The sequence below is a fragment of the Volvox carteri genome (genome assembly GCF_000143455.1).
Source record: "Volvox carteri f. nagariensis unplaced genomic scaffold VOLCAscaffold_9, whole genome shotgun sequence".
Classification (NCBI taxonomy): Eukaryota; Viridiplantae; Chlorophyta; class Chlorophyceae; order Chlamydomonadales; family Volvocaceae; genus Volvox; species Volvox carteri.
In genome coordinates this window covers 1097927-1120382 of record NW_003307552.1, presented here as the reverse complement: position 1 = coordinate 1120382, position 22456 = coordinate 1097927, and the positions used below count along the sequence as shown (strand labels likewise).

The 22456-nt window shown below is 60.0% G+C and overlaps 3 protein-coding genes across 3 annotated transcripts in view; 2 read left to right on the top strand and 1 right to left on the bottom strand.

The window, feature by feature from the left end:
• The window catches only part of VOLCADRAFT_103818 (uncharacterized protein), a gene marked incomplete at its 5' end in the record, with an annotated part of 6195 nt that extends 871 nt beyond the window's left edge, over positions 1-5324 (top strand). The window contains 9 exons of the mRNA XM_002948294.1: positions 297-672; positions 977-1046; positions 1229-1313; positions 1824-2013; positions 2554-2779; positions 3126-3209; positions 3550-3662; positions 4050-4196; positions 4494-5324. Coding sequence (XP_002948340.1) covers positions 297-672; positions 977-1046; positions 1229-1313; positions 1824-2013; positions 2554-2779; positions 3126-3209; positions 3550-3662; positions 4050-4196; positions 4494-4800 — 1598 coding nt within the window. The 3' untranslated portion in view covers positions 4801-5324. The remainder of the gene's footprint in view (positions 1-296; positions 673-976; positions 1047-1228; positions 1314-1823; positions 2014-2553; positions 2780-3125; positions 3210-3549; positions 3663-4049; positions 4197-4493) is intronic.
• Positions 5325-8684: 3360 nt separating this feature from the next.
• On the top strand, positions 8685-9764 carry VOLCADRAFT_88581 (uncharacterized protein; the record flags this gene model as incomplete). Its single annotated transcript, XM_002948293.1, has 2 exons — positions 8685-8877; positions 8947-9764. 2 exons carry the CDS (start codon positions 8685-8687, stop codon positions 9762-9764), a joined length of 1011 nt encoding a protein of 336 aa, XP_002948339.1.
• A 2046-nt stretch (positions 9765-11810) lies between these two features.
• Positions 11811-21590, bottom strand: VOLCADRAFT_88580 (uncharacterized protein; the record flags this gene model as incomplete). Its single annotated transcript, XM_002948147.1, has 12 exons — positions 11811-11945; positions 13191-13352; positions 13664-13855; positions 14366-14402; positions 14883-15316; positions 15410-15482; positions 15825-16453; positions 16809-17163; positions 17501-17775; positions 18501-18923; positions 19293-20299; positions 20537-21590. 12 exons carry the CDS (start codon positions 21588-21590, stop codon positions 11811-11813), a joined length of 4776 nt encoding a protein of 1591 aa, XP_002948193.1.
• Positions 21591-22456: the final 866 nt, after the last annotated feature.

Sequence of the window (22456 nt, the reverse complement as noted above, 5' to 3'; positions counted from 1 at the left end):
GGGGGAGGGGGAGGAAATGGAGGGGGAGGAGGAAGAGGGGGAGGAGGAAGAGGAGGGGGAGGAGGAGGAGGAGGAGAGTGACGGCAACGTGGGGAATACCAGAGGAGAGGATGACGAGGGCGGAGAGGGGGAGGGAGAGGGGGAGGGGGAGGAGGAAGAGCAGGAAGACGAGGCGATGAAGGGAGATGACGAGCAGCAGGACCGACGCAGCAAGCAACATCAACATCAACATCAACATCAACAGCAGCACGGACATGCAGCTGCCCGGGAAGTGGCGGTGCCCCGGACATCCGAAGCGGATGTTGATGTGGTTCGCAGCGCCAAACGCCGCAAGGCTGAACTGCCTAATTGCTCAGTGGTGCCTGTGGAGGCGGAGAAGATTGCCGCCGCCGTAGCAGCAGGAGCAGAAGGAGCAGCAGCAGGCGACACCTCCGAAACCGCCGGTCCCGGACCCTCTTCCGCCGCTGCCGACAGCACAGCGCATCCGCAGCAGCAGCAGCAGCAGCAGCAGGGGGGTAGCAGCTGCCGGCGGCTACTGCGCCGTGTGCCCGGGTGTGGTCGGCAACGCTATCTCCGAGTGCGCGGATTCTATTCGGACCTGCTGTACCAACCCTGGTTTTGCGCCACCATGAAGCTGCCGTACGAGTGGCTGGAGACGGATAACATAGACAGGTGGGGCTGGGGGGGAGATGTTGGGTTTGCGAGCGCGGGGCTGTTTGTGGCCGGGTTGCATTTTGGGGCCAGGAAGTTGGGTACGAGGAAGGGCGGGGGGGGAGGGGGGGTGTTACCTTAAGGTGGGCGGGGGGGGAGGTAGTGGCAGGGAGGGGAAGGGGGTGGGGGAGAGGGTGTGAATCCGCCGCCTGATGGCTGAGGGCCGCCCGGGGTCTCCAGGTTGCGCCCCGTATTCCCCCCCCCACACACACACACACCTCCCTCCCTTCCCTCCCGTTCTCTGTCCGCGTTCTCACCTCCACAGGCGGAGCGGCCTCACACCCGAGCAGTTTCGGCGCGAGTACGAAATCCCTAACCGTCCCGTCATCCTAACGGTACGACAAGATCCATGTACGGCGTCGAACGGCCTGCGTCTACCTACTTACTAACCTACTTACCTAACCGCCTGCTATGTTGCGCGGCATCATGTCACATTGCCACCACCACCACACGGTCCCCACCCTGTGCTGCCCGCCACCGCACGTACCCCCGTGTCCCCCGGGGGGGGGGCTGCCAGGACGCCATGTCCTGCTGGCCGGCCCGGGGGAAGTGGAGCTGCAAGTACCTGGCCGGGGTGTTCGGGGACAGGCGGGTTATTGTGGGTGAGTGGCGGGGGGCCCCGGAGGGAGATCGGGAGGGCAGGCGGGGTTTGGGGGTGCGCAGGTTTGGTAGGTGGGTGTGTGGAGAGAAGAAGTTGTCAGCCCCACGGGGGTTAGCGGGGCGGCTAGGAAGGGGGGGAAGGGAGGGAGGGAGGATTCGGGCCAAGCACTGAGCAAGGGGGTTGAGCCGGGGCCCGGGGGGCAGCGGCTGGGAGGCCTTCCGGTGTCGTGTCGCGTGGGATTGATATGTCCCGGTCGTCTACTTGAGAGTACCCGTACAGCAGTTGCCGTACCCCTGTGTGGTTGACATGGACAACCTATCCGGATCTAGCCCTCGTATGTGTGTGTGTGTACGACGGTCCCTCACTGCCAACCCAACCGGCCCGTCCACCACCACCGGCCATGCAGGGCCCTGGGGACGTGAACACAGAAATATGTGGGCGGTGGACACACCCTTTTCATTACAAACATACATACACTCACACACCGAGACGTGCACGCGCGCACACGCAGGCAACATGCCCATGCCCTTCAGTACCTACTTGTCGTACTGCTCGTCCAATCGCGATGAGATGCCGCTGTACCTGTTCGACAAGCACTTCACGGCGGTGGCTCCCTCTCTGGAGCTTGACTACCACGTGCCGCCTCAGTTCGGGGAGGACCTCTTCGGGCTGCTGGGGGAGGGGGAGCGCCCCGACTACCGGTGGGAGGGGGGACCGCACGTGTATGCGCTGTCTGTGTGTGTATACCCTCTGTATGTACGTCTGTGCGGCCCACGTGGATGTGTCGGAAATGAAAACATCGCACGTGTGTGTGTATGTGCGCGTGCGTGTCGCCGTGTGTTTCTTCGTACGCACCTGTGATACACCTCACTGGCGCTGTGTGTTGGCCGCTAATCGCTAACGGTATCCGTTACCTCAGCGAGCGACCGCCGCGAGTTACTCGAAAGCGGCGTTCACTGCCGCCGTTTCTCCTCACCTCACCTCACCTACGTGAACTTTCGTCCCGTCGTCCTGCCTCTCCCCACTTCCCCCTCCGCCTCTCCCCTCCTTCCCCCCGCCCGAACACACCACCCCGTCTCCGACCGCGTTCGCTGGCCCACCCACGCAACCCCAACCTCATCCCCCCAGCCCCACCTCTCCTGCTGAGATGACGTCCTTCCCAAGCATGGGGCACGTGTAGTCCTTACGCATACACACACACACACACCCTCGTTCCCCCCACCCTCCTGTTGCCCCCCTAGGTGGCTGATCCTAGGTCCACGTCGCAGCGGCTCCTCCTTCCACGTGGATCCCAACGCCACGTCAGCTTGGAATGCCCTGCTGTGGGGCGCCAAGAAGTGGGTCATGTACCCGCCGGGGTCGGTGCCGCCCGGGGTGCACCCCTCGCCTGACGGTGCGGATGTGGCCACACCGCTGTCGCTAACGGAGTGGTTCGTCAACTTCTACGTCGCGACACGCGAGGGCAAGGTTGGCCATGGGGTCACGGGGTGGAGACGTTGAGGGTGCCTGAGGCGGGGCGTTTGAAGTACAGCTGTTTTAAGGGGCGTGCGGACCCATCTGGAGTACGCCCACACACCTACCACCACCACCACCACCAACAACAACAACAACACAACAACAACAACAACAACAACAACAACATGATTATCCCTGGTCAGCTCCCCCCGGGGGGAACACGCGTCCGCGGTTCCGTGCGCCACATGTTCCCGCCCTGGGGGGCGCGGGCTGTTAACCCCTAAGCCTCGCCGTGTTCCCATCTGCCCTACTGCATTATCGGACCAACCAACGCCGACCCACCGACCCCCACGTCCAGGTCCGCCCCATTGAGTTCATCGCTCGGCCCGGAGAGCTGTTGTTCGTACCCCGAGGCTGGTGGCACTGCGCACTGAATCTCGAGGTGGGTTTTCAGTGGGGGGGGAAAGGGGAGGGGGTATTGCAATCGTGTTGCAGGCACGTGGCCTCGCCTAGACACCTGACCGCGCAGCACCACAATGCCAGTGTGTGTTTCTCGCTGGGTCGTCGTGCTAGCTGACCCACGGGTCGGTCGCCAGCGGCCCAGCTGCTTACTCGCAGTCATGTTCTCTGACCCGCTCACCGCTGAAGAGGATACTGGAGAGGGATGTTATCCTCTCACCTCCCCCCTCTTCTCATCCCTGACCACCAACTCAAAACGCATATTCTCGACACCAACCGACACCAACCGACACCAACCGACACCAACGGGGTCTGGCCCGCAGGAGAGTTGCGCTCTGACCCAGAACTTCGTGTCGGCAGTGGGTCTACCCGCCACCCTGGCCTTCCTCAAGTCCCGCAGGCCCGAACTGGTGTCGGGCTGCGCACTCGAGAGCAGGTGCGGGGGGGGCCGACAGCGAGTGTACGGGGTTGTGTGTTGGCGACTGCGCGACCCCATGTGTATGGTCTTTACCTGGGAGCTGAATAATTGCGGACAGGACTCGTGCCATCCGGCTAGACGGGCACTACCGGACACCCCTTCCGGCCCTTCAGCAGCTTGCGCACCGGATCCCGCCGACTAGGGCTTTGGCAGTTGACTTTTAGCTGGTTGCATCACCATCTGATGCCCTCCCAGGAATGTTTCAGGCGGAAGAAAAAGCGAACTCCAACTCCAGCTCTAACCAGCAAGTTGCAGTCTAGTCGGTGATGGTGCTCACGCCCGGCATCCCGTACATTCGTGCACCAACGTTGACGGCCGCCTTTCTTTGGTTTGGTCCGCCTACAGATGTAACCTGTACGACAGATTTATGGCGGTGCTGCGGGAAAAGCGGCCCGATGTGTTGGCGGCGGTGGAGGCGAGGCAGGAGGAGGCGAGGGCCAAGGCGCGAGAGGCCAACAGGCGCGCGGTGTGGTGTGGTGTGCGTGTGGTGGTGTGCGTGTGGTGTGCGTATTGGGCCCGGGACCGGGGTCTTGTCATATGCAAGCGTGTGGCAGTGCCAACTCTTCTTCCGCAGCGATGTGTGGTCACCATCATCATATGCGGAGGGACAACCTCCCCATGTCGCAGCCCTATCAGAGTCATACTGCAGTCCGGTCCACATTCCCCTGGCTGGGCTGGGAAGCTTAGGCACCTCTCATCACGGATCAGCATCCATCATGCACACAGCGACACACGTGCCCCTTCTACATCAGCCTCCCCCGACTCCTAACGAACCCGCGTATCCCGCAGGCTGGCTGCGCTGTTCCGCGCCCCCGATTCGCAGCCACACGCTATCGGTAGCAGCCGCAATGGCGGAGGTGGTTGTGCCAACGGTGTTGCTGGTCGGCATTGCAACGGTCACGTGGCTGAAGCGACAGAGGGCGACAGGGGGCCCAGGGCCGCCGCAAGTGACGGCATTGGGGCGTGTGGCAATTGCGGTGGTAATAATGATGGCGGCGGCTTCTCGTTCGGTTTCAGCTTTGGTGGGCCCGGTGGCGAGCGCGGCACGCCGGATTCGGGTTCGGGTGGCGGGTTTAAGTTTGGCTTCGGCCTGTAAAGTGCCGTGCTGCGTTACACACACCAGCCCCGGATTCGGAATGTCGGTGGATTCCCAGTATGTGTTGGCTGCGCCGACAGTGCTTGGGTTTTGTCGATGATTGCTCTGGCAGTCCCTAGAATTGTAGCCATGACCGGAACCTGACAGCACGTGTGTGTATGTGTGTGTGTGTGTGTGTGTGTGTGTGTGTGTACACCGGTGAATAGAATGGAGGGCGGTCGTCCCCCCATTGGCATCCCCAGACTAGAAAACTTCGCCCTCGCCGCCAGACACACTGCTCCACCAAGTGACGTCAGTGACGAGCTGCTGGTACGAGCTACGATGTAATTCCACCAACGTAACACGACTAGGGGGCCGGCTTTTTAAAGCCGAAAAGGGGCTCGGCCCCGGTGCAGCCACTTACAGGAAAGCTATCTTCGCGCTCCGATTTATCTGGAATATCTCCTTTGGCATTTCGATATAGAATAGATATAGCTTCTACATTCAATCTTTTGCGGAGCGAGATATGTAACTTTATGTCAAACTCGGAGCCATGGAAAGCTATCTTCGCGCTCCGATTTATCTGGAATGTCTCCTTTGGCATTTCGATATAGAAGGGATATAGCATTCAAACGCTATTTTTTGCGGGGCGAGATATGTAAGCCACTGACTGACTGACTGACTGACTGACAGCAGTGAACCCGGGGGGCTCGGCCCCCCGAATGGCGCTTCGCGCCCGGGGCCTCGCCCAAAAACATCCACATCAGGTCGCGAGCCCTTTGTCGGGCAGGAGGGGACTGTGGCCCCTCAACCCCCTCTCTTCCCGCTACGGTCGCTCCCGGATCGATATGTAACAGAACAAACATGGCAGCAGGAAGCTGCACCGGCGGTAACGAAACCTGCTAATCACACTGTCAGATTGGAGGTGGCTCCAAACACTGTTACGGCAGCCCCTCCTTAAAAAGGCGCCACTGCATGCCACTGTGCAAGGCTGGCGATAACGCTTCATGCAGCGCTGTATTTTGTGTGGGTACACGTACATTGGAAGCCCCCCTACTAGCTACCAGTTGATTCTTGGGAAATCACAAGCATCATCATGCAGACCAACCACCGCATGCCATGCCACGCCCGCGTCCATGAGAAGAGGCAGCAGCAGACCATATTATGCAAGGCGCGCGCCGCTCCTCCGGCTCCCGGACCTCCCCAAGGAACTGCAGCTTCTCCACATATTCCTCCACAGCGCTGCTGGGGGCCTGTACAGTTGGCCGGAGATCAGGACAGTGGATTCAGGCGTCAGCAAATTTGGAAATCTTGGAACATGCATTATATTATTATTATTATTATTATTATTATTATTATTATTATTATTATTATTATTATTATTATTATTATTATTATTATTATTATTATTATTATTATTATTATTATTATTATTATTATTATTATTATTATTGTTGTTATTATTATAATTATTGTTATATTATTATTATTATGGCTGCTTGCATAACAAATTGCGGGTGCGAGGCGAAGTGCACTCTTGCGTACTGCTAAGGTCGCAAGTCGCAAGTTGCAAGTCGCAACTCGCAAGTCGCAAGTCGCAAGGAACACGCAAATTTTCTATATGATATTCTATATACGCGAATACGTACGTGAACCACGCCTGTAGGGTGTAAACAGATAGCATTTGCGGCGTCCGCGTCTGCGGGCTATGGCCGATCGCAGGCGCAACTATGCTGAAGTGGCTTGCGGCCTATGTGGCTTCGTCTGTCTGAGCAATGCAATGTAGCTATTCATGCGCACAAGCTCACTCAGGCCTCATCTAGTTCTTATCAGTATTTGCTTGTTGTATCTCATCAAGTTCTTAACAGCTGTTGAGAACTTACTGCAGTATTTGCTTGTCGGCCTTCTGGTGGGGTTCCGAGGACTTTCGCCAGTTGGGGAGTCTAATTGCAAATTCCCCTGTGGTTGCGGGTTCTGAGCCTGCCCTTGGATTTGCTTTTGGCTGTCTAGGTGACTTGCGTTGTCTGGTCTGGGTGGGAGTCTTGTTTGCCCTCATCGTATCAGGTGCAGTGCACGGCCTGCTGGCCCGCTGGCTGTACTCTTTGTGAGTCTGGAGCCCACTGTAACAACCACACTGCCTCGAGGCATCCCTAGCCCCGGCGGTGGACTGATAGGAACTAGCCTAGTCCGCACAAGTTCCACACAAGTGTGGGGGTGTCCGTAAGAGCTGGGGGGCCCATGGGCGGTAAATCGTTTTTAGGGCGGTTACATGGTGGACCATCATCGTCCACCCTCGTCCGCTTGAGCACGGAGCGCCTTAGAGCAACATGCCGGGGTCTCCCAGACTTCCGAGAGGAACCTGGCTAGTGCCAGGGGTGGGGCCTCGGTCATAATCGTGCGCATGTTGCGCCCTTGAAACACGAGGTCACGTTTGCCCGTGTACTAATGTACGCCAGGCATTCCACAAAGACATGCATTTCGTCTTCAACCGCCCCGCAGTCACAAAGCCTGCAGGTGCACGCTGTGCACTCATGGCCGTTAGGTTGGTTAATCTCGAACTCCCAACAGCCTAACCGGAAACATATAAGCATTTGATGCAAACATTGGGGCATGGCGATTTCAGGTGGTCATTATGGATTTCAGCACGAACAATGAACCCTACCCGCTCCCCCCGGTCAGTTGTGGGCAAGCATCAGAGAATCGGGTGAGAGACCGAGCTTTCTATTAGGGCCTGGTGCCTTAATAGGGAGGGGTAGGGTCTGTTCAGGGTTTCCGGGTTTCCTCGGTCTTCTTGAACCCTCACCCCAAGAGCCAGTCTTCTTGTGTGTTTCAGGCTCAGTGCTCAAACTCGCGTGACGGAGCCTTGATCCCCGGGGGAGGAGAGTGGAACTAGTGGACCCGTGGCTCTCGGCTGCTTAGGAGGGGACAGAGGCCCCTTACACCCCTCTCCTGTCTGCGGGAGGAGCTTAGGTGGTCTTTCCGTTGGGGCTGGGCAGCAGTCCCTGGCCAGTTTCAGGCACGGTCAAATACTTGCAACACACGCACACGCACACACACACACACACACACACGCACACACACACACACGCACACACACACACACACACACGCGCGCGCGCACAAGCTCACGAAGTTGAATTGAATTGTTACAGAGTGGGAGGCTTCTGGGCCATTTGAACATATTGTCACACAAGCTCGCGATATGCCAGCTGAACTGATTCCCGTGCCTCGAAAGCCCTGGTAAAAACCTTCTTGCGGACATAACCCAGCTCAGACAATGCACGGCTAATATCAGGGCCCCTCCAAAGAGTGCCCAGTAAGTTTGTCATAGCGGTGGCCAGTTCGGAGAGCAATGCTTGGTCGTCGGCCTGCACCAGCTCCACCAGCGTCTGTGCAGCGATCTCATCAAACTTGCGTGGTTTGCGTGTTCCTGTTTGTCCTCTAAGCGGCAGGACATCGCCATTCGCCACGTAGGACTGTATGATAGCATGCACAGTCCTCTCGCAAGGTCTGTGCCCGAAAGCTTCAGCTATTTGCGCTTGCGTGTAATTCTCGTCGAAATAGAGGTGGCAAACACGTTCGCGCACTTGTTTGCTGTAGTAGAAACGGATCCTGTTGTGAGATCCGCTCTACAAACTGAGTATGCACACGTACGTATTCGCGTATATAGAATATCATAATAGAAATTTTGCGTGTTCCTTGCGACTTGCGACTTGCGACTTGCAACTTGCGACTTCAGAAGTACACAAGAGTGCACTTCGCCTCGCATCCCGCAATTTGTTTTGCAAGCCGCCATAAGTGTCACTAGCCAACCAAAAATTGGGCCACTCATTCGTAACTGCTTGTTAAACAAGTTAAATCAAATTTTTTGTACACAGTATCATTTCCTGATTTTCGCAGCAAGCATGGAGGTTGCTATACGCCACAAAGCGAAAGGAGGCATTGATAACCTGACGCCGGACGACCTGCTCCAGGAGTATGAAGGCTATGCGGCAGACGGGTACGCGATACTTTGGGACCTCTCTGACCACATGGTCAACCCGAGAGTGCTCACCAACCTCTTCACGAAGATTGCGGAAAGCCAGGTTGAACTGAAAGGTGGGTTTGGCAACACTGGTTCGGCCACACTGTCTCGGATGTGAATTGTTTCTCTGTTCCACTTTGCAGCGACGATGGCGATCGACCTGGACGCGAATCGCCTGGAAAGCGCACACGTGAAGGACTTTAAAGTCGTGCTGCAGGTCCTCAAAAAAAAGAAACCCTACCTGCGAGTTCGCTTCGGGTTCGAAGTGTTCATGCCCTATCTGAAGCAAGCCATGGAAGAGGAGGACATGCTGGACGTCTTCGGCGAGCAAGTCGTCGTGAACAGCCCCTGGACTGACCAGAGCCTGAGAGCATTCGCCTTGGAGCAGTGCCGGGCCAACAATCTTGTGGAGAAGCGCCTGGCGAAGCAGGAGGCCAAGAAGGGCCACTCTGAGCAGCTGAAGCAAATGAAAGGCTACCGCGATACGGACGACCGCCTTATCGAGGAGGGGGTGGCGTGTGCAGTGGCCGAGCTGCTGGAGGACGGGCAGGTCATCTTTGGCACCCGGTACCCATACCAGAGCGCGGTCGGTGACCTCGATGGCCTGGTCGTGGGCCGCCGCGACGGGCGTGATGTTGTTGTGCTGGTAGAGGCTAAGCACAACATGGACACAATGGCCAAAAAGGCCCAGTCTGAACTCTTTGCGTCAGTTAAACACTGGGAGTGGCTCAAGGGGCTGAGTGCTGATGAGCTGGAGTCAGACGAGACCGTGCTTGCGGACTACCAAGCACTCCACCTGGCGGAGTATGGTGAGCGGGCTGTCTTCCTTGCGTTTGGTGGGAGCAAGTTCTCGGAGAGCGTGGTAAAGAAGCAGTTCAACAACCTGCAGATGCCGTGGATTTACGTGGTTGCCAATAGCATGGGGAAGTTCAAGGCGCAAACACCGCCGCAGGTTGGCTAAGAGTGCATGGTCCTGTGGAGCGAGTGGCAGAAGCCTGAAGGACGAACCTGGGCAACTTGGCCCAACACTTTGATGATATGTCTCGTTCACAGGCTGTGTATCGATACAGGACTGCTGCATTGTGGTTGCATGTACTGCGTGCCATCACTGACAGGTGCGAACAGATATCGCATTTCATAGTGTGTCCAGTGTAACACACATGCACGAGTTGGTGTCTAGTGACCGAGTGTACTACAAAATACCAGGCAGGGGTGTGTGGTGTGGTGTACTGATGTATGTGACCCAGCAAGCTTGCAGTACCTAGTACTGTCAGTATGAGTGGCAGGATGGCGCGTGCATTGATTATCGGCTTGCAGGGGTGTACATCGTGCCATTGGGGGAAGGAGCTCCTTGTGTGTCCGTGTTGTAGGGTGTGTCGTGGGGAGAGAGAATTGGAGACGTGGCGTGCTGTGTTTTTACAGGGTGGTTAAGCTTCACCAGTGGCCTCCTTCCCGAGGCAATTCCCTGCTCTCCCCTGCTAGAGGGGCACCCTAAGCCATTCACCCCATCCGACTTCAGAGTGTACTCTTTGAGTTTGGCAACTCACCATGAGCATCCAACCAAATCTAACGGATCAACGGCGCGTCAACTTAGTTCCTGGTCAGCTCGCGAGTTGATATTATCACATCCTACACCGTCCACAAGATGGGGGGCCACCTCCCATTTCATTACCTCTCAAACACCCCGAGAGGTCGGCAGGCGGATTTGAACCCGGACGCGCCGGGACGCGACGGGTGCAGAAGCCAGGCCTTAACCTCTGCCAGCCGCCTGCCTGATCAGTGTTGTTGATTGAGGCTCTGGACACCCCTCGAACGAAGTCCTAATGGGGGCTGGGCTGTTCATAAGGGGAAGAGTTTCTGGTGGCTGGTTTGGAACACGGTGCGAGTCGTGGGTGCGTGCGGGGTGAGACAGGGGTGTCGGCATCCTTCAGTACGCGGCGGTTACAAGATGCACCCCGGAGCGCTGTGAGCTACGTGGGACTAAGGCAATCGGGCCGCAAGTTAGCTGTCCAAATTGGAGCATGCAGTTGCTGGACTGGCCTATGCGCTGCGAGGCGCGGTTTGCCATATTGTCAATGGCTTACATGCATATACAGGATGACGACGGGATGCGCGGGTGAAATAATAATGTGTGTGACACCCCGCAGGGCGCACAGACTGCCGAGATCGCGTGCGCGCGCTGGAGTGATAGGCGGCAGCAGGTGGCCGTAGCGGGGGCGCGGATGAGGGGGTGGTGGGCACCAAATCAGTAGGACACACGCACATGGCTAAGACCCCACCCACCTGTGACGCCGCACGGCTCTGAGCCAGGAGGACAGCGGCCAACGGAGATCCGCCACCAGCACCAGCACGGCATGGGGATGTGCGGTTTACAAGATACAGTCTAGGCCCCTTGTTTGTGTATGTGTTTGTAGGTTCATTGCCTGCTAATAAATTACAGTTGCTGTGTGGTTTGAGTTTACATTTTTGGGGTGTTTTTAGTGTTTATAAGATTTATGGCCATGGTGCAGGATTACATACAGTCCAAATTGCATATTGGACATGGATCGCTCATACCATGTTGAGCACTGAACATCCCATCAGCACTTGGCATATAAGCACCTCCTAGCAATCAGGAGGCTGGACTTCCGAGCGAGCCGTTATGACTCATAATTTAATGTTCGTTAGCGTGCTATATTTGCTATTTTTTATTTCTCTATTTATTCGTGTGGTGGTAGACATGTGCGTGTATGGGGTGGAGGTAGTAGTGGTAGGGGGGGAGAGGAGGTAGTGCGGTGGCTTGCGGCTGTTTCACCTTGCCGAGGTGGAATGTGTGTCATTGCTCTGGCAGAGACACTGCTGGCGGACAGTTTTGTGTGCTGTTGGCAATTCTTAGCGTCATCAATGAATCTACTTTGGTTTCAAAACATACACTTCGATACTGGACTCGTTTTTTTTCCTGTTGGACTTTGTCTATAGGTTTTATTCTCCATTTGCCGCTACCGCTTCACACATGCAGGGTTAGGCACTACTGGTACTTCTGGCGACCATTGCCAACGGGAGAATCCCGGGATCGAGACCTGTCAGGGTCGAAAATACTTCCGCTCGTGAAAGGTATTGCGCCCCTAGTTGATGGACGGTGGTGACCTGGGATAAAGTTAACCTGCGAGCCGACCAGGAATGGAGTTGCGCCGCAGTCGACCCGGCAGATTCCGTTGGATGCTGGTGGTGGGTGCGGAACCTGAGCGATCCACTGAGAAGTTGACTAGGGTGACTGGATGAGGGTGCCCCGAAATACTGGGGAAGGCAGGGTTTCGCAGGGTAGCTGCCACGGGTGAAGATATACCCCCTGTTCCACACAATGAACAATGGCTGTTAGCAAATTGTTAACACCTATGATGTAAGTCCACCAACTTAACACAAAAACATCCACATCAGGTCGCGAGCCCTTTGTCGAGCAGGCGGGGACCGTGGCCCCTCACGCCCCTCTCCTCCCGCTGTAAGAAAAGAGTGCTTCGGCGGTCGCTCCCGTTGGAATACGGTTAGGTGCCCCTGGGCGGCGTCAGGCCCGGATCGATATGTAACAGAACAAACATACAGACACAATGCCAGCAGAGCTTCCTCCTGCACCGGCGGTAACGAAATCTGCTAATCACACTGTCAGATTGGAGGTGGCTCCAAACACTGTTACGGCAGCCCCTCCTGAAAAAGGAGCCACTGCACGCCACTGTGCAAGGCTGGCGATAACGCTTCATGCAGCGCTGTATTTTGTGTGGGTACACGTACATTGGAAGGCCCCCTACTAGCTACCAGTGGGGTCTTGGGAAATCACAAGCATCATCATGCAGACCAACCACCGCATGCCATGCCACGATATTTTGAACGTCATATTGTCCACCTTACTTTTGGTTCTACATGACTTGATGTCGTACATGTCGTATCATGTCTGGACAGCACGCTGCCCTGCTGTCGCCAACCTGGCCCGGCGCCTCAGCTCGGGAAGCAACGGCCCAAACAGGTGCCACAGCAGCCGAAAACGCGGCCGGACATGCGTGCTCCCCGTTGCCGCCGCCTGCTGTACGACGCGCCATTGTTGTTCGTACAGCGCCGTCTGGCAGGCAACGGCGGCCTGTTGCAAACAGGGGCCTCCGGCGGCGCCTGCTGCACGACAGACCTCCGGCAGACACAGCGGCTCCTCCACCATTGGGGTAGTGCTACTGCTGCTACTGCTGCTGCTACTGCTACTACTGCTGCGGATATGCATACCGGGGTTGTGAGAAGGGGTGTGTGCCTTCAGCAGCCGTAGCCAGCACGGACATGCATCCACGCCGCAGATGCCCTGCCCGCCACCGTCGACGCCACTGCCGCTGTTGCCGTCATCGCCGCTTGCCACTGCCGTACCGCTCACCGGCGGCGACGGAGCTGGCCCCGGCGCCGCCGCCACCTCCCTGGCCGTCATAATTCGGTGGGCTTGCCCCAGGACACGGCTCAGGATGCGGGCGGTGGCAATGGAGGCGGAACTGCGGCGGCGTTGTGGCTGATGCTGGTACATGAGCGAGGGGTCAGGGTCCTGGCGCGCAGGCAGGTAGGAGGGGAGCCAAGGAGGAGGATGGCTGGCAGGGGGGAAGGGTGTGGGGGCCCTAGGCCGTGTCGCGTGGCGCCATGTCGCTCTCTTCGCGCTTCAGGAGTCATGCACACTGCGCCGCGAGGGGGAAGTCCTGGAGATGTGCACTTATGTGTGCTATACACGTCGGGGTCCGTAAACCCCGTCACTGTAACCCTAATGCCCACTTCGAGCAAGCCACGAGAAAGGGGCTCAAGGGCCTCCAACCGCCAACTGCCGAAACCCACCTAAAGTACCGAACCGCACAAGCCACCTACCCGAGCACGCTGCACAACCCGACTGAGCTGTTCCCACTCGCGTGACGCCTCGGCCCAGTGAGTTCGTAAGCGGCTGCGGACTATCGACCCGTGGGTCGCTAGTGCCGTATCGGCGAGCCGTACTGTCGGCAGGTCGTACACCAGGACCCATGGATCCAACTGGGGCAGGCGATATTCCTTTCTCTGTAGGAGCTGCGGTTCGGAAGGAAGGGCGAGGGGAAGGGGGAGAGCGGGGGGAGATCCACGGTACGGACGTGTTTGGTGCGTGGACAGCGGCTGTGGGTCTCCGAGCTGATGTGGATAACGGCGGTGGCAGTGATGGTGGTGACGGCCCCCTCTTTTGGCGTTGCAGGTTGCCTTTGTTCCTTACTTTGAAACGCGTACGCATTGCCATAGCGTGCAAGAAGCACTGGCGGAGAGAATGGTATTAGCTTTGTAATGTATGTGTGCTGGTGGTGGTGGCGGTGCTAGTGATGCCGTCATAGCACCCACCCGGGAGCCCACACCGGGCCCTGCGGCACGAACTCCAAACAACAGACGTCAGTGCGTCCTACACCCGCCTTTCGAGCCGCTCGGCAGCCAGCCAGCCAGCCAGCCAGCCAGCCAGCCTTATCGTCCGCCTCCTGAAGCCCCTCCCCCTGCTGGCCCCCAGCCCGGAGCTACCTCGTGCATTCTCGCCAGGATGGAAGTGGACGGGCGCACCCGCTGCTGCCACCAGCCGGACAGCCCCGCGGGGATCCTGCACGGGGGCGGTTTGGGTTTGCCGTGGCGGGGAGAGTTGAGGGGGTGAGGGAGCAGCACAGAGCCACAGAGGCCCACAGTGTGCAGGTAAGGTAGGAAAATGATGTTGAGCTGAAGTAAGTAAGGATTCCATGATGACGTTGGGGAAGAAGGTGCGGAGTCAACCGGCGACGTACAAAAAACGTCATATACCCAGAGCTTCCTCATGAACTCAGAACACTGACGAGACTTCTGGGCGGAGCGAGAGGTGACGCGGCCCGGCAGTAGCGGCAGTAGTGGGGAGGGTCCTCCGGGCGGCTGGCGGCTCCCGGGGCGGGCAGGGGGGCTCACGGGACCGCTGTAGAGGACCCCAGCGGGGGCGGGGGCGGGGGCGGCTACTGCACGGCTGGGTGAAGTCAGAATGCCGGGCGTACACACCTTTCCGAGGGCATCATCCCCCCCACACTCACACGCACACTCACACGCACACAGGGCGCACCTCGGCTCCAGGAATAGCGCCGCGGCCTCGCCATGCGCCGCGGCCTCCCCCTCGCAGGCGGCCGTCGCCCCGTCAGGGCTGTCCTCCGACCACATCAGGGGGCCTGCAAAGCCGTCAGGCCCCAGCCTCCCCTCCCGTATCAGGCCGCCACCGGCTCCTCCGTTCTCCATGGGCCTTCTCTGCGCCGGCGCCGCCGCTGCCAGCTGGCTGCCACTGATACACGGGCCATTGCCGCTGCCGCCGCCGACGCCCTGGTGCCGCCACCGGTGCTCTTGGCTGCGTCTCTCTAGGTGCCGCCGGTGGCGGCCTGCGGCAGGCCCTGTTGCAGCTGCCGGCCCCACTGCCGCTGCCATCCGCGACTCAGCGCCTCCCGCTGCTCCCATGTTTTTCGGCACGGCCGTCATCCCACCCAGGAGTCTTGCAACGGAGGCGCACTCCGCCGGGGATGGTGAGCGGAAGGAAGGGGAGGGCGGCGGCGCCAGCGGCGGCAACGTCGACGGGCCGGCGGCCCAGTGCGGCGGCCGTACCTTGTCGCGCAAAGCGTACGGCACCCGGCGGAAGGTGCCGCTCTTGGGCGCGTCCAGGGCCTCGTTGTAGAGGCTGCGGTGCGATGTATGTGGGGGGGGGCCGCGGGTTTCGGTCTGTGCGTCTCCAGAGGGGGGAGGGGATTGAGGGCCGGTATGGGGCTGAAGGTGCTCGAATAGGGGCTCAAACACATGATACTTATCGGAGAGGCCGTTGATGGCCGTTGGTAAACGTTAGTTGTGGTTGCCGTCTTCGTTGTCGTGTCGTTGCCGTTAGTTGCCATGGTTGGAACCGGAGGAGGGCGCGGCAGATTCCTGCTGGTCCTGGTGCTCCGCTGGTCTACCGGGTTAGGTGGCGGGCGGCCCCGCTGGTACGGCAATGCCAAACCCTGCACTCGGGGGACCCCCCGCTGCTCACCTGCATAGCATGAGGCTGTACGGATGGTCCGCACCGTACTCATCCGCGCACCATCCCCACAGGCGATACGCCTCCGTCACCACACTCGCCGCCTCGTGACAGAACAGGTACCGTCGCGTGAGGTACTCCGCCTCCGCCGCCTCGTCCTCCTCCTCCGCCGCCTCCACCGCCTTCAGGGCCGCCGCTGTGGCCGCCTCCGTTCGCTTCCCTGGCTTTCCTTCCTCCCCCTCCTTCTCCCGCTCCACAACTACTCCGACCGCCTCCGCTGGCGCCGCCGTTGCCGCCGCCAGCGCCATGCTGCCCCAGGGGAACGGCGTCACTGACGGCGGTCTCAAGGTGGTGGTGGCCGCCGGCGGCTCTAGAACCACTCGCTCCGCCGAGAAGGGCTCCCCACTGCTGGATGATGATGATGATGATGATGATGATGATGATGAGGATGAGGATGATGATGATGAGGAGGAGGAGGGCCTCTCGAAGCGACCACCGCTGCTGCGGCGGTTGCCGCCAGCTGCGACCCCGCATGCGGCAATCCCGCTGCCGCCGCGGGTCGGTGCCGTGTGGTGGCGTCCCAGCTCCGCCTCCGCCTCCTCCTCCTCGTCCGGCGGATACTCCTCAAACTGACTCACCACCTGTTTGAATACCGGGGCAGGACAGGGCGGGCCGCACAGATATACATACACATGTACATACACTGTTTCCTTGCTGTGCGGGGACCACTGCAAACATTCCGGGGCCAGGGCGGGGCGGGGCGGGGCGGGGGCTGTACACAGTGAGGCCCTACCTGGCTAGCGGGCCGGATGAGGACGGCCACCCGGGAACCGCCCATCAGCCCGCAACCAGGGGGGCGCTGCAGCCCCCCCCTCCCCACCATCAACCCCCGTCAGCACTGTCGGGGATGCCTATGGCTACATCCTAGCTACCATAATTCCCTGCCGTACCCTGCCGTACAGCTGTGTATGCTTACACACAAGAGCACACACGCACCCGCTCGTCCCAGATGATGGTGTAATGGTCTCCGTCGTAATCGCCGCCGGACAGGCCGCTCGCCGGGGCCCGCGACCCGGCCGTGGAGAAGAACAGCAGCCGTCCGCCGCCATTGCTGCTGCCGACACCCGCATTGTAGACCGTGTTGCCGCCGTCGCGACAGGCACTATGGGAGGCGCCGCCGCCGCCGCCGCCGCCGCTGGCCTGAGCGGTGTCGCTATCTCTTAGGGTTGTTGTTGTTGTTGTTAGCGGTGGCGGCGGCGGCCGCGACGTAAGGCCCAGCTGGGAGAGCAGCTCGGGCGGCGGGGCGCTGAGACGGAACTTCCGCAAGTCCCGTGGATGCAGCCCGGGGAATCTGTGCACGTGGGGCACGAGTACTATTATGTAAACATACATATGTATATACATGCATATATATGCATGTATGTATATATGTATGGGTGGAGATGCAGTAGGCGGGAAACGTGGCATCGCAGCAAGCTCTGTGCTGTGCTGTGCTGTGCTGTGCTGTGCATGGGGACCCGGGGACGGATTGGTCTTCTTCACTACTTCACACGTCCGGCCCTCAACTGGTCAATCCTGCTGGCCTCAACTGGTCGATCCAAGTGTCGATTGCGGCAGCCAGCCACACAGCCAGCCAGCGAGCCAACCTGGAACAAGCCAGTCACTTCTTCCCCCCATCACAGGCGCACCTGTAGATTACCACCTCCCGCTCGCCTGTTTGCCCCGGTCCCCGAATACGCTCCGGCGACGATGTAGCCGCTGCCAGTTCGGCCATATCGCTCCCGCCGTGATTTGAACCCGGGTTGGCGCCCTGACAGCTGTCCAGCTCCGGCAGTGCCGGGAGTACCACCACACATCCCTCCGGGACGCTGCCACTGGGGTCGGGCAGACCCATCACGGAGGCGCTGCAGGGCAGCGGCAGCCGCAGATCCCACAACTGCCGCCAGGCGCGTTCGGCACAGGACTGCAAAAGCACACATGTGCACATGCGCGCGCGTGTATATGTGTATGTGTGTGTGCGCACGTGCACATGTGCGTGTGGGCGGGTTGGGGGAGGGGAGATTCGGAAGGATGGCAGCACCGGGGGGGATCGGGTGGTTGGGGATAAGGATGGGGATAAGGAGGGTTTCGGAGCCCCCCGGCAAGACGTGCCGTCTTGCTCCCCGCCCTGTTTTGCACATGCGTGTGTTCATTAATGGCTGAAGTGAGCCACGACGCGTAGGTAAGGAAAGGAAAGTGAGCATGTCTGTGTGTATGTCTGTGTGTCCGCTGGCTGACCGAAAAGCAGCTGAGGTCCTCAACTCCTCATCGCACCTGCAATAGTTCCCTCGTACGGTAGTCCAGGGTGGGTTGCGGACCCGCGGCCCTCTGATGCCGCTGCTGCTGGTGGTGGCCCGGATGCCGCCCAGGCTCCCGGCCAGGCTTTGCCACGTCTCCGTTCGACAGCCCACAGCCTTCATCGCACTCGCCTGCGGTGGTGATGGCTGCGCTACCGCTACCGCCGCCGCTACCGCCGCCGCTACCGCCGCCGCCGCCGCCGCCGCCGCGCGATGCAGCAGAGTGCAATGGCCCTGGTGGAATATCGGCATCTCGCTCCGCCAGCTGCAGCAACTCCAGCAGCGCGCCGTCCCCGCCGCGCCCCGCCAGCTCCCTCGCCGCCGCCAAGTCGCCTCGCTGCGCCGCCAACACCTTCCGCAGCTCGTCCTTCAACACATCCAGAAGTGACCCAGCGCCCACACAACACGCACTCAACAGCAGCAGCAACGGCCCGTTGAGGTGCGCGACAGCGCCGCTGCGAGCCGGCACCTTCCGTACGACCTCCATCGCGGCCCGTACATGCGCGGCGGTGGCGACGCCGGGTGACTGGCTTCGCGGCGCTAGCAGCAGCACCCCGTCAGACCCCTCCACCCTGCCTCGCCTGCCGGCCCCGTTCCCGGCTGCCGACTCGACGATGGCTCCAGGGGCGCCCAGGGGCAACGGGGAGAAGAGCTGCTTCAGCTCTGGGGGGCCCCCAGGGCTTGGTGGAAGGGGAGGAGGGTGGGCGGGAGCAGATGGAGGCGGCGGCAGCCGGGGCAGTGCCGCTTGCAGCTTGTGCCAGTGGGGCGCCTTGACCTGGGGGCATAGGGGCGTTGTGTACGCACATCATGTAATCCGGTATGTATGTCTCACTCATCTGAGCCGCGTGAAGAAGAAGAAAGTGCCCGGGATGTCACAAGCATGAGCGGTTTTACCGGAATAGTCCAGCCATGAAGTGCCGTGTGTACGTACGTATGTACCTCTGTCCGTATGCCACAGGGTGTGACCCCACATGCGGGACATGGACACTCCGGACACAGACCGGGATAGTAACCTACGCAGCACACGGAAACAAAGGTTGCTCGTGCAGAGAAGATGAGTTACTGTACCTCCGTACATGCCGTACAACGTATAATTAACTAATTCAACTGACACTAGCCAGCCACAGCACCCTCCTGCTCCCACCTGTGAGGCCCGGACCAGCAGCGATACACCCGGGGGAAGCCCCGAAACCACAGGCGTGAAGGTGCCCTTGATGACGGCGCCGACCCGCGGGTCATACACTCGCAGCTGGACGGCTGAGTCCACCATTGGCGCCGGCGCCACTGGTGCCAGGGCACTGGCGGCGGCGGGTGCGGCACCGTTGCTATCGAAGGTTGCGGCCCTGGGCGCTTTAGTTACGGCGTCAAGCCCAGGTTCCGGGCCTTTGCATGCAGCTGGCGACGGTGGCGGCAGCAGCAGCTCCTGTGACGACCGCAGGCCCTGGAATATGTACGGCACTGTCCTCGCAAGACGCGCGCAGATCAGGCCGTTGCCGTCGGTCATCACAGCGCCTATGTGCGACGCAACGTCTTCCGTGTACGAAATGGCTGAGGCGTCCACGACCATAGGCCAAGTGCCGCTCAGGAAGAGCTCTGGGCGGCTGGCGGCTTTGGCCGCCGCCGCCGCAGCGGCATCCACCGCTAACTCCTCCTCCCCGCCGTTGGCACCAAAAGCAGCGGTGGCCGCACGTGCCGCTGCCGCCGCCGTGTCCACGTCCGCCAGCAGTCGCCGGACCGCTGACGGCGGTCCCAGGCTCCGAAACCCGTGTCGTACATCATCATACGACAGGGTATCCTGTGCGAAGAAGCAGATCTTCTCGCCAACTTTCCCTGCGTCTTTGGCGACCAGTGGGCGGTAGCGCCTGCCCGCCACCACCAAACCCTCCGTCAGCAGCTTCACCAGCGAGTCGCCGTGTTCCCCGCAGCTGCCGCCGCCGTCGCCACCATCACCACCGACCCCCTCGCGGCGCGTCAGGCTAGTTGCCGTTGCTGGTTGTGCGCTGAAGGCCGCTGCATGAGCCCCGGCGGCGCCGTCGGGAACCGGCTGCCGCCGCCGCTGCGCTGACGGCACCGCCGCGTAGCCCGCCCGGCGACGCTGCGGCCGCATGTCCGCAGCGAGGCGGATGAACAGCAGTCGGTCCAGGGAGGAGCCTGGGAGGGGGTGAGGACAGGACAGCAGAAAGGCACCCACGACGCGGAGCAGGACAGCGCGGTATCATGAAACGGATTACCCCCCATATATCGGGTCGCCGCGACTGCGGACGGGGCGACGGCCTAGACATCCCTGGGCTCTAACCCTAGGTCAAGGTTCAATGTCGATAGGACTGCAAAAGGCAATGTGTCGCCTTCGCGGGGCTTATCCCCGCGTCTGTCCAGTCGGCCACACACCTACGAGCGGGTGCCGCTGCAGGTGCGAACCAGGCGTGTCGTACATGTCGTACTCTATCCGGGTAAGCCGTGGCCCCGCCTTGCTGCCAGGAGCCGAGATCGCGGTGGTGGCGGCAGCGGCGCCGGCACCTCGACTCACGACGGCGGTCAGTGTGCGGCAGCTGCCGTACAGCTGCGCCAGCGCCACGGCCGGCTGCGTGCTGAAAGACCGTGGATAAGTTTCCCCTGGCGGCGGCGGCGGCGGCGGCGGCACCGCGGCGTCGTCACCCGTACTGTCCACCGCCTCCACAGCCAGCGCCTCCACCACGACGCGGTGTCCTGCCATCGGGCTCCAGCCCTCGTTCCATGAATCGGGATGTAAACCCGGATGCCAGGTGTACCGGCAATCACGCCCGGCATCGGGCCCTATGGCTAGGAGATTAACATCTGTGCCATGTTCCGTAACCTTGTGAACATCTAGCCCAAAGCAGCCAGCCTCGACCTCCATCCCAACTACGGCTGTGGCTCCGAAACCAACGCCTGTCGCTCCAGTCCCCGGTTCTGAGCGACCCGCGCCTGCCGCTGCTCTTTCCTCTCCCCGCACTTCCGGCTGCGGCGCCCCGTCAGGAGCAACGCCGGGACCGTAATCCTCGTAACGCCGCAGCCGAGTGTGCTGCTGTTGCTGTTGCTGCTCGTGTGAATCCGGCCGCTGCGGCCCGGCCAGTCCCCGGCGCCGTGCGTTGTAGGAGAGCCAGCCGCTGGTGTGGAACAGAAGGAGCGTTTCGCCGGGGCTGACAGAGCCGCAGCCAGTACCGCCACCGCCGGCGGCCAGAGCAGCTGCGGGGCTTCCAGCTGCCGGCTTCCAGCGCTGCCGCCACGCTGCGTCTGTGCCCGCGCCCTGTACGGCGTCCGAATTTGCAGCGACCAGCTCGTCCAATGCAGGGGCCAGCTGCTGCGGTGGGAGGTCCAACAGCTGGGCCAGGTCCGGTAGTGAAGGCGCCGACAAGATGATGCTGTGATGATGGAGCAGCAATCTGGTTTGCGGATGCAGGACAGGGCAGCAGGGAAAAGGCATTTAAGAAGTACGGAAACGAGGGTACGACAGGACTGGAGGTAGGAAGACACGTTGTTTTAGATTTCTCGGCACGTACCGCAAGGGTAAGGGAAGGTGGAGGTACAGACGAAGCTTGTCTGTGAGCTGCAATGCGCGTGCGGCATCTGGAGCGCACCCAAGCCGCCGTGAAAGGAGCAAGCTTGCATCCCCCGATGTGCCGCTTAAGACTGCGGATAAAATACTCCAGTCCCTAAGAGCCTCATCAAGCAGGTGGTGTCCAGGGGCAAAGCCTGAAGTGCCTGTGCCTGCCTGCTCGGCGGCCATCGCCCATGTGCGAGGGAGCCAGTGATGTCAAACGCCACTATAGGTTGAGATTAAATAATGCCCTACCCCTATTCATTACACTTGCTAACCTCTGGTGTGAAAAGTTTCGCACTTCCGGTAGAAGCGACAGCCTGCGCCGTACGGCGCGTAAACCAAAAATGGAATCTGCCAAAAAGCCACCAAAAATCATAATTCATTGTGTAATTTTTGCGGTTGTCTAATTGTGCTTGAGATACGAAGCGGATAGGCCCCAGTGTGTGCATTTGGCTACCTGTAAAGCCTCTAGAAGCCAAAACATACGTGGCAAAATGCAGACTTCTATGCAGCTGTCGCGCCGCAGCACAATTGTTCGCCGGTGTCAGCGAAACGGGTTGAGGTAATCATCATGCTGGGAAGGGACCTCAATTGTTATTTGGGTCGCTGCGGCGCCAACCACCTAGCACCCTACTCGTAGGCCGTTTGCACCATCCCGGCCTACATGGCAACTAGCTCGGGCATCCCCTACCACAAAGGTTAGTGACTAGGCTGTGTCGTTTGGTAGCTCACCAGTCGTCTTCTACATT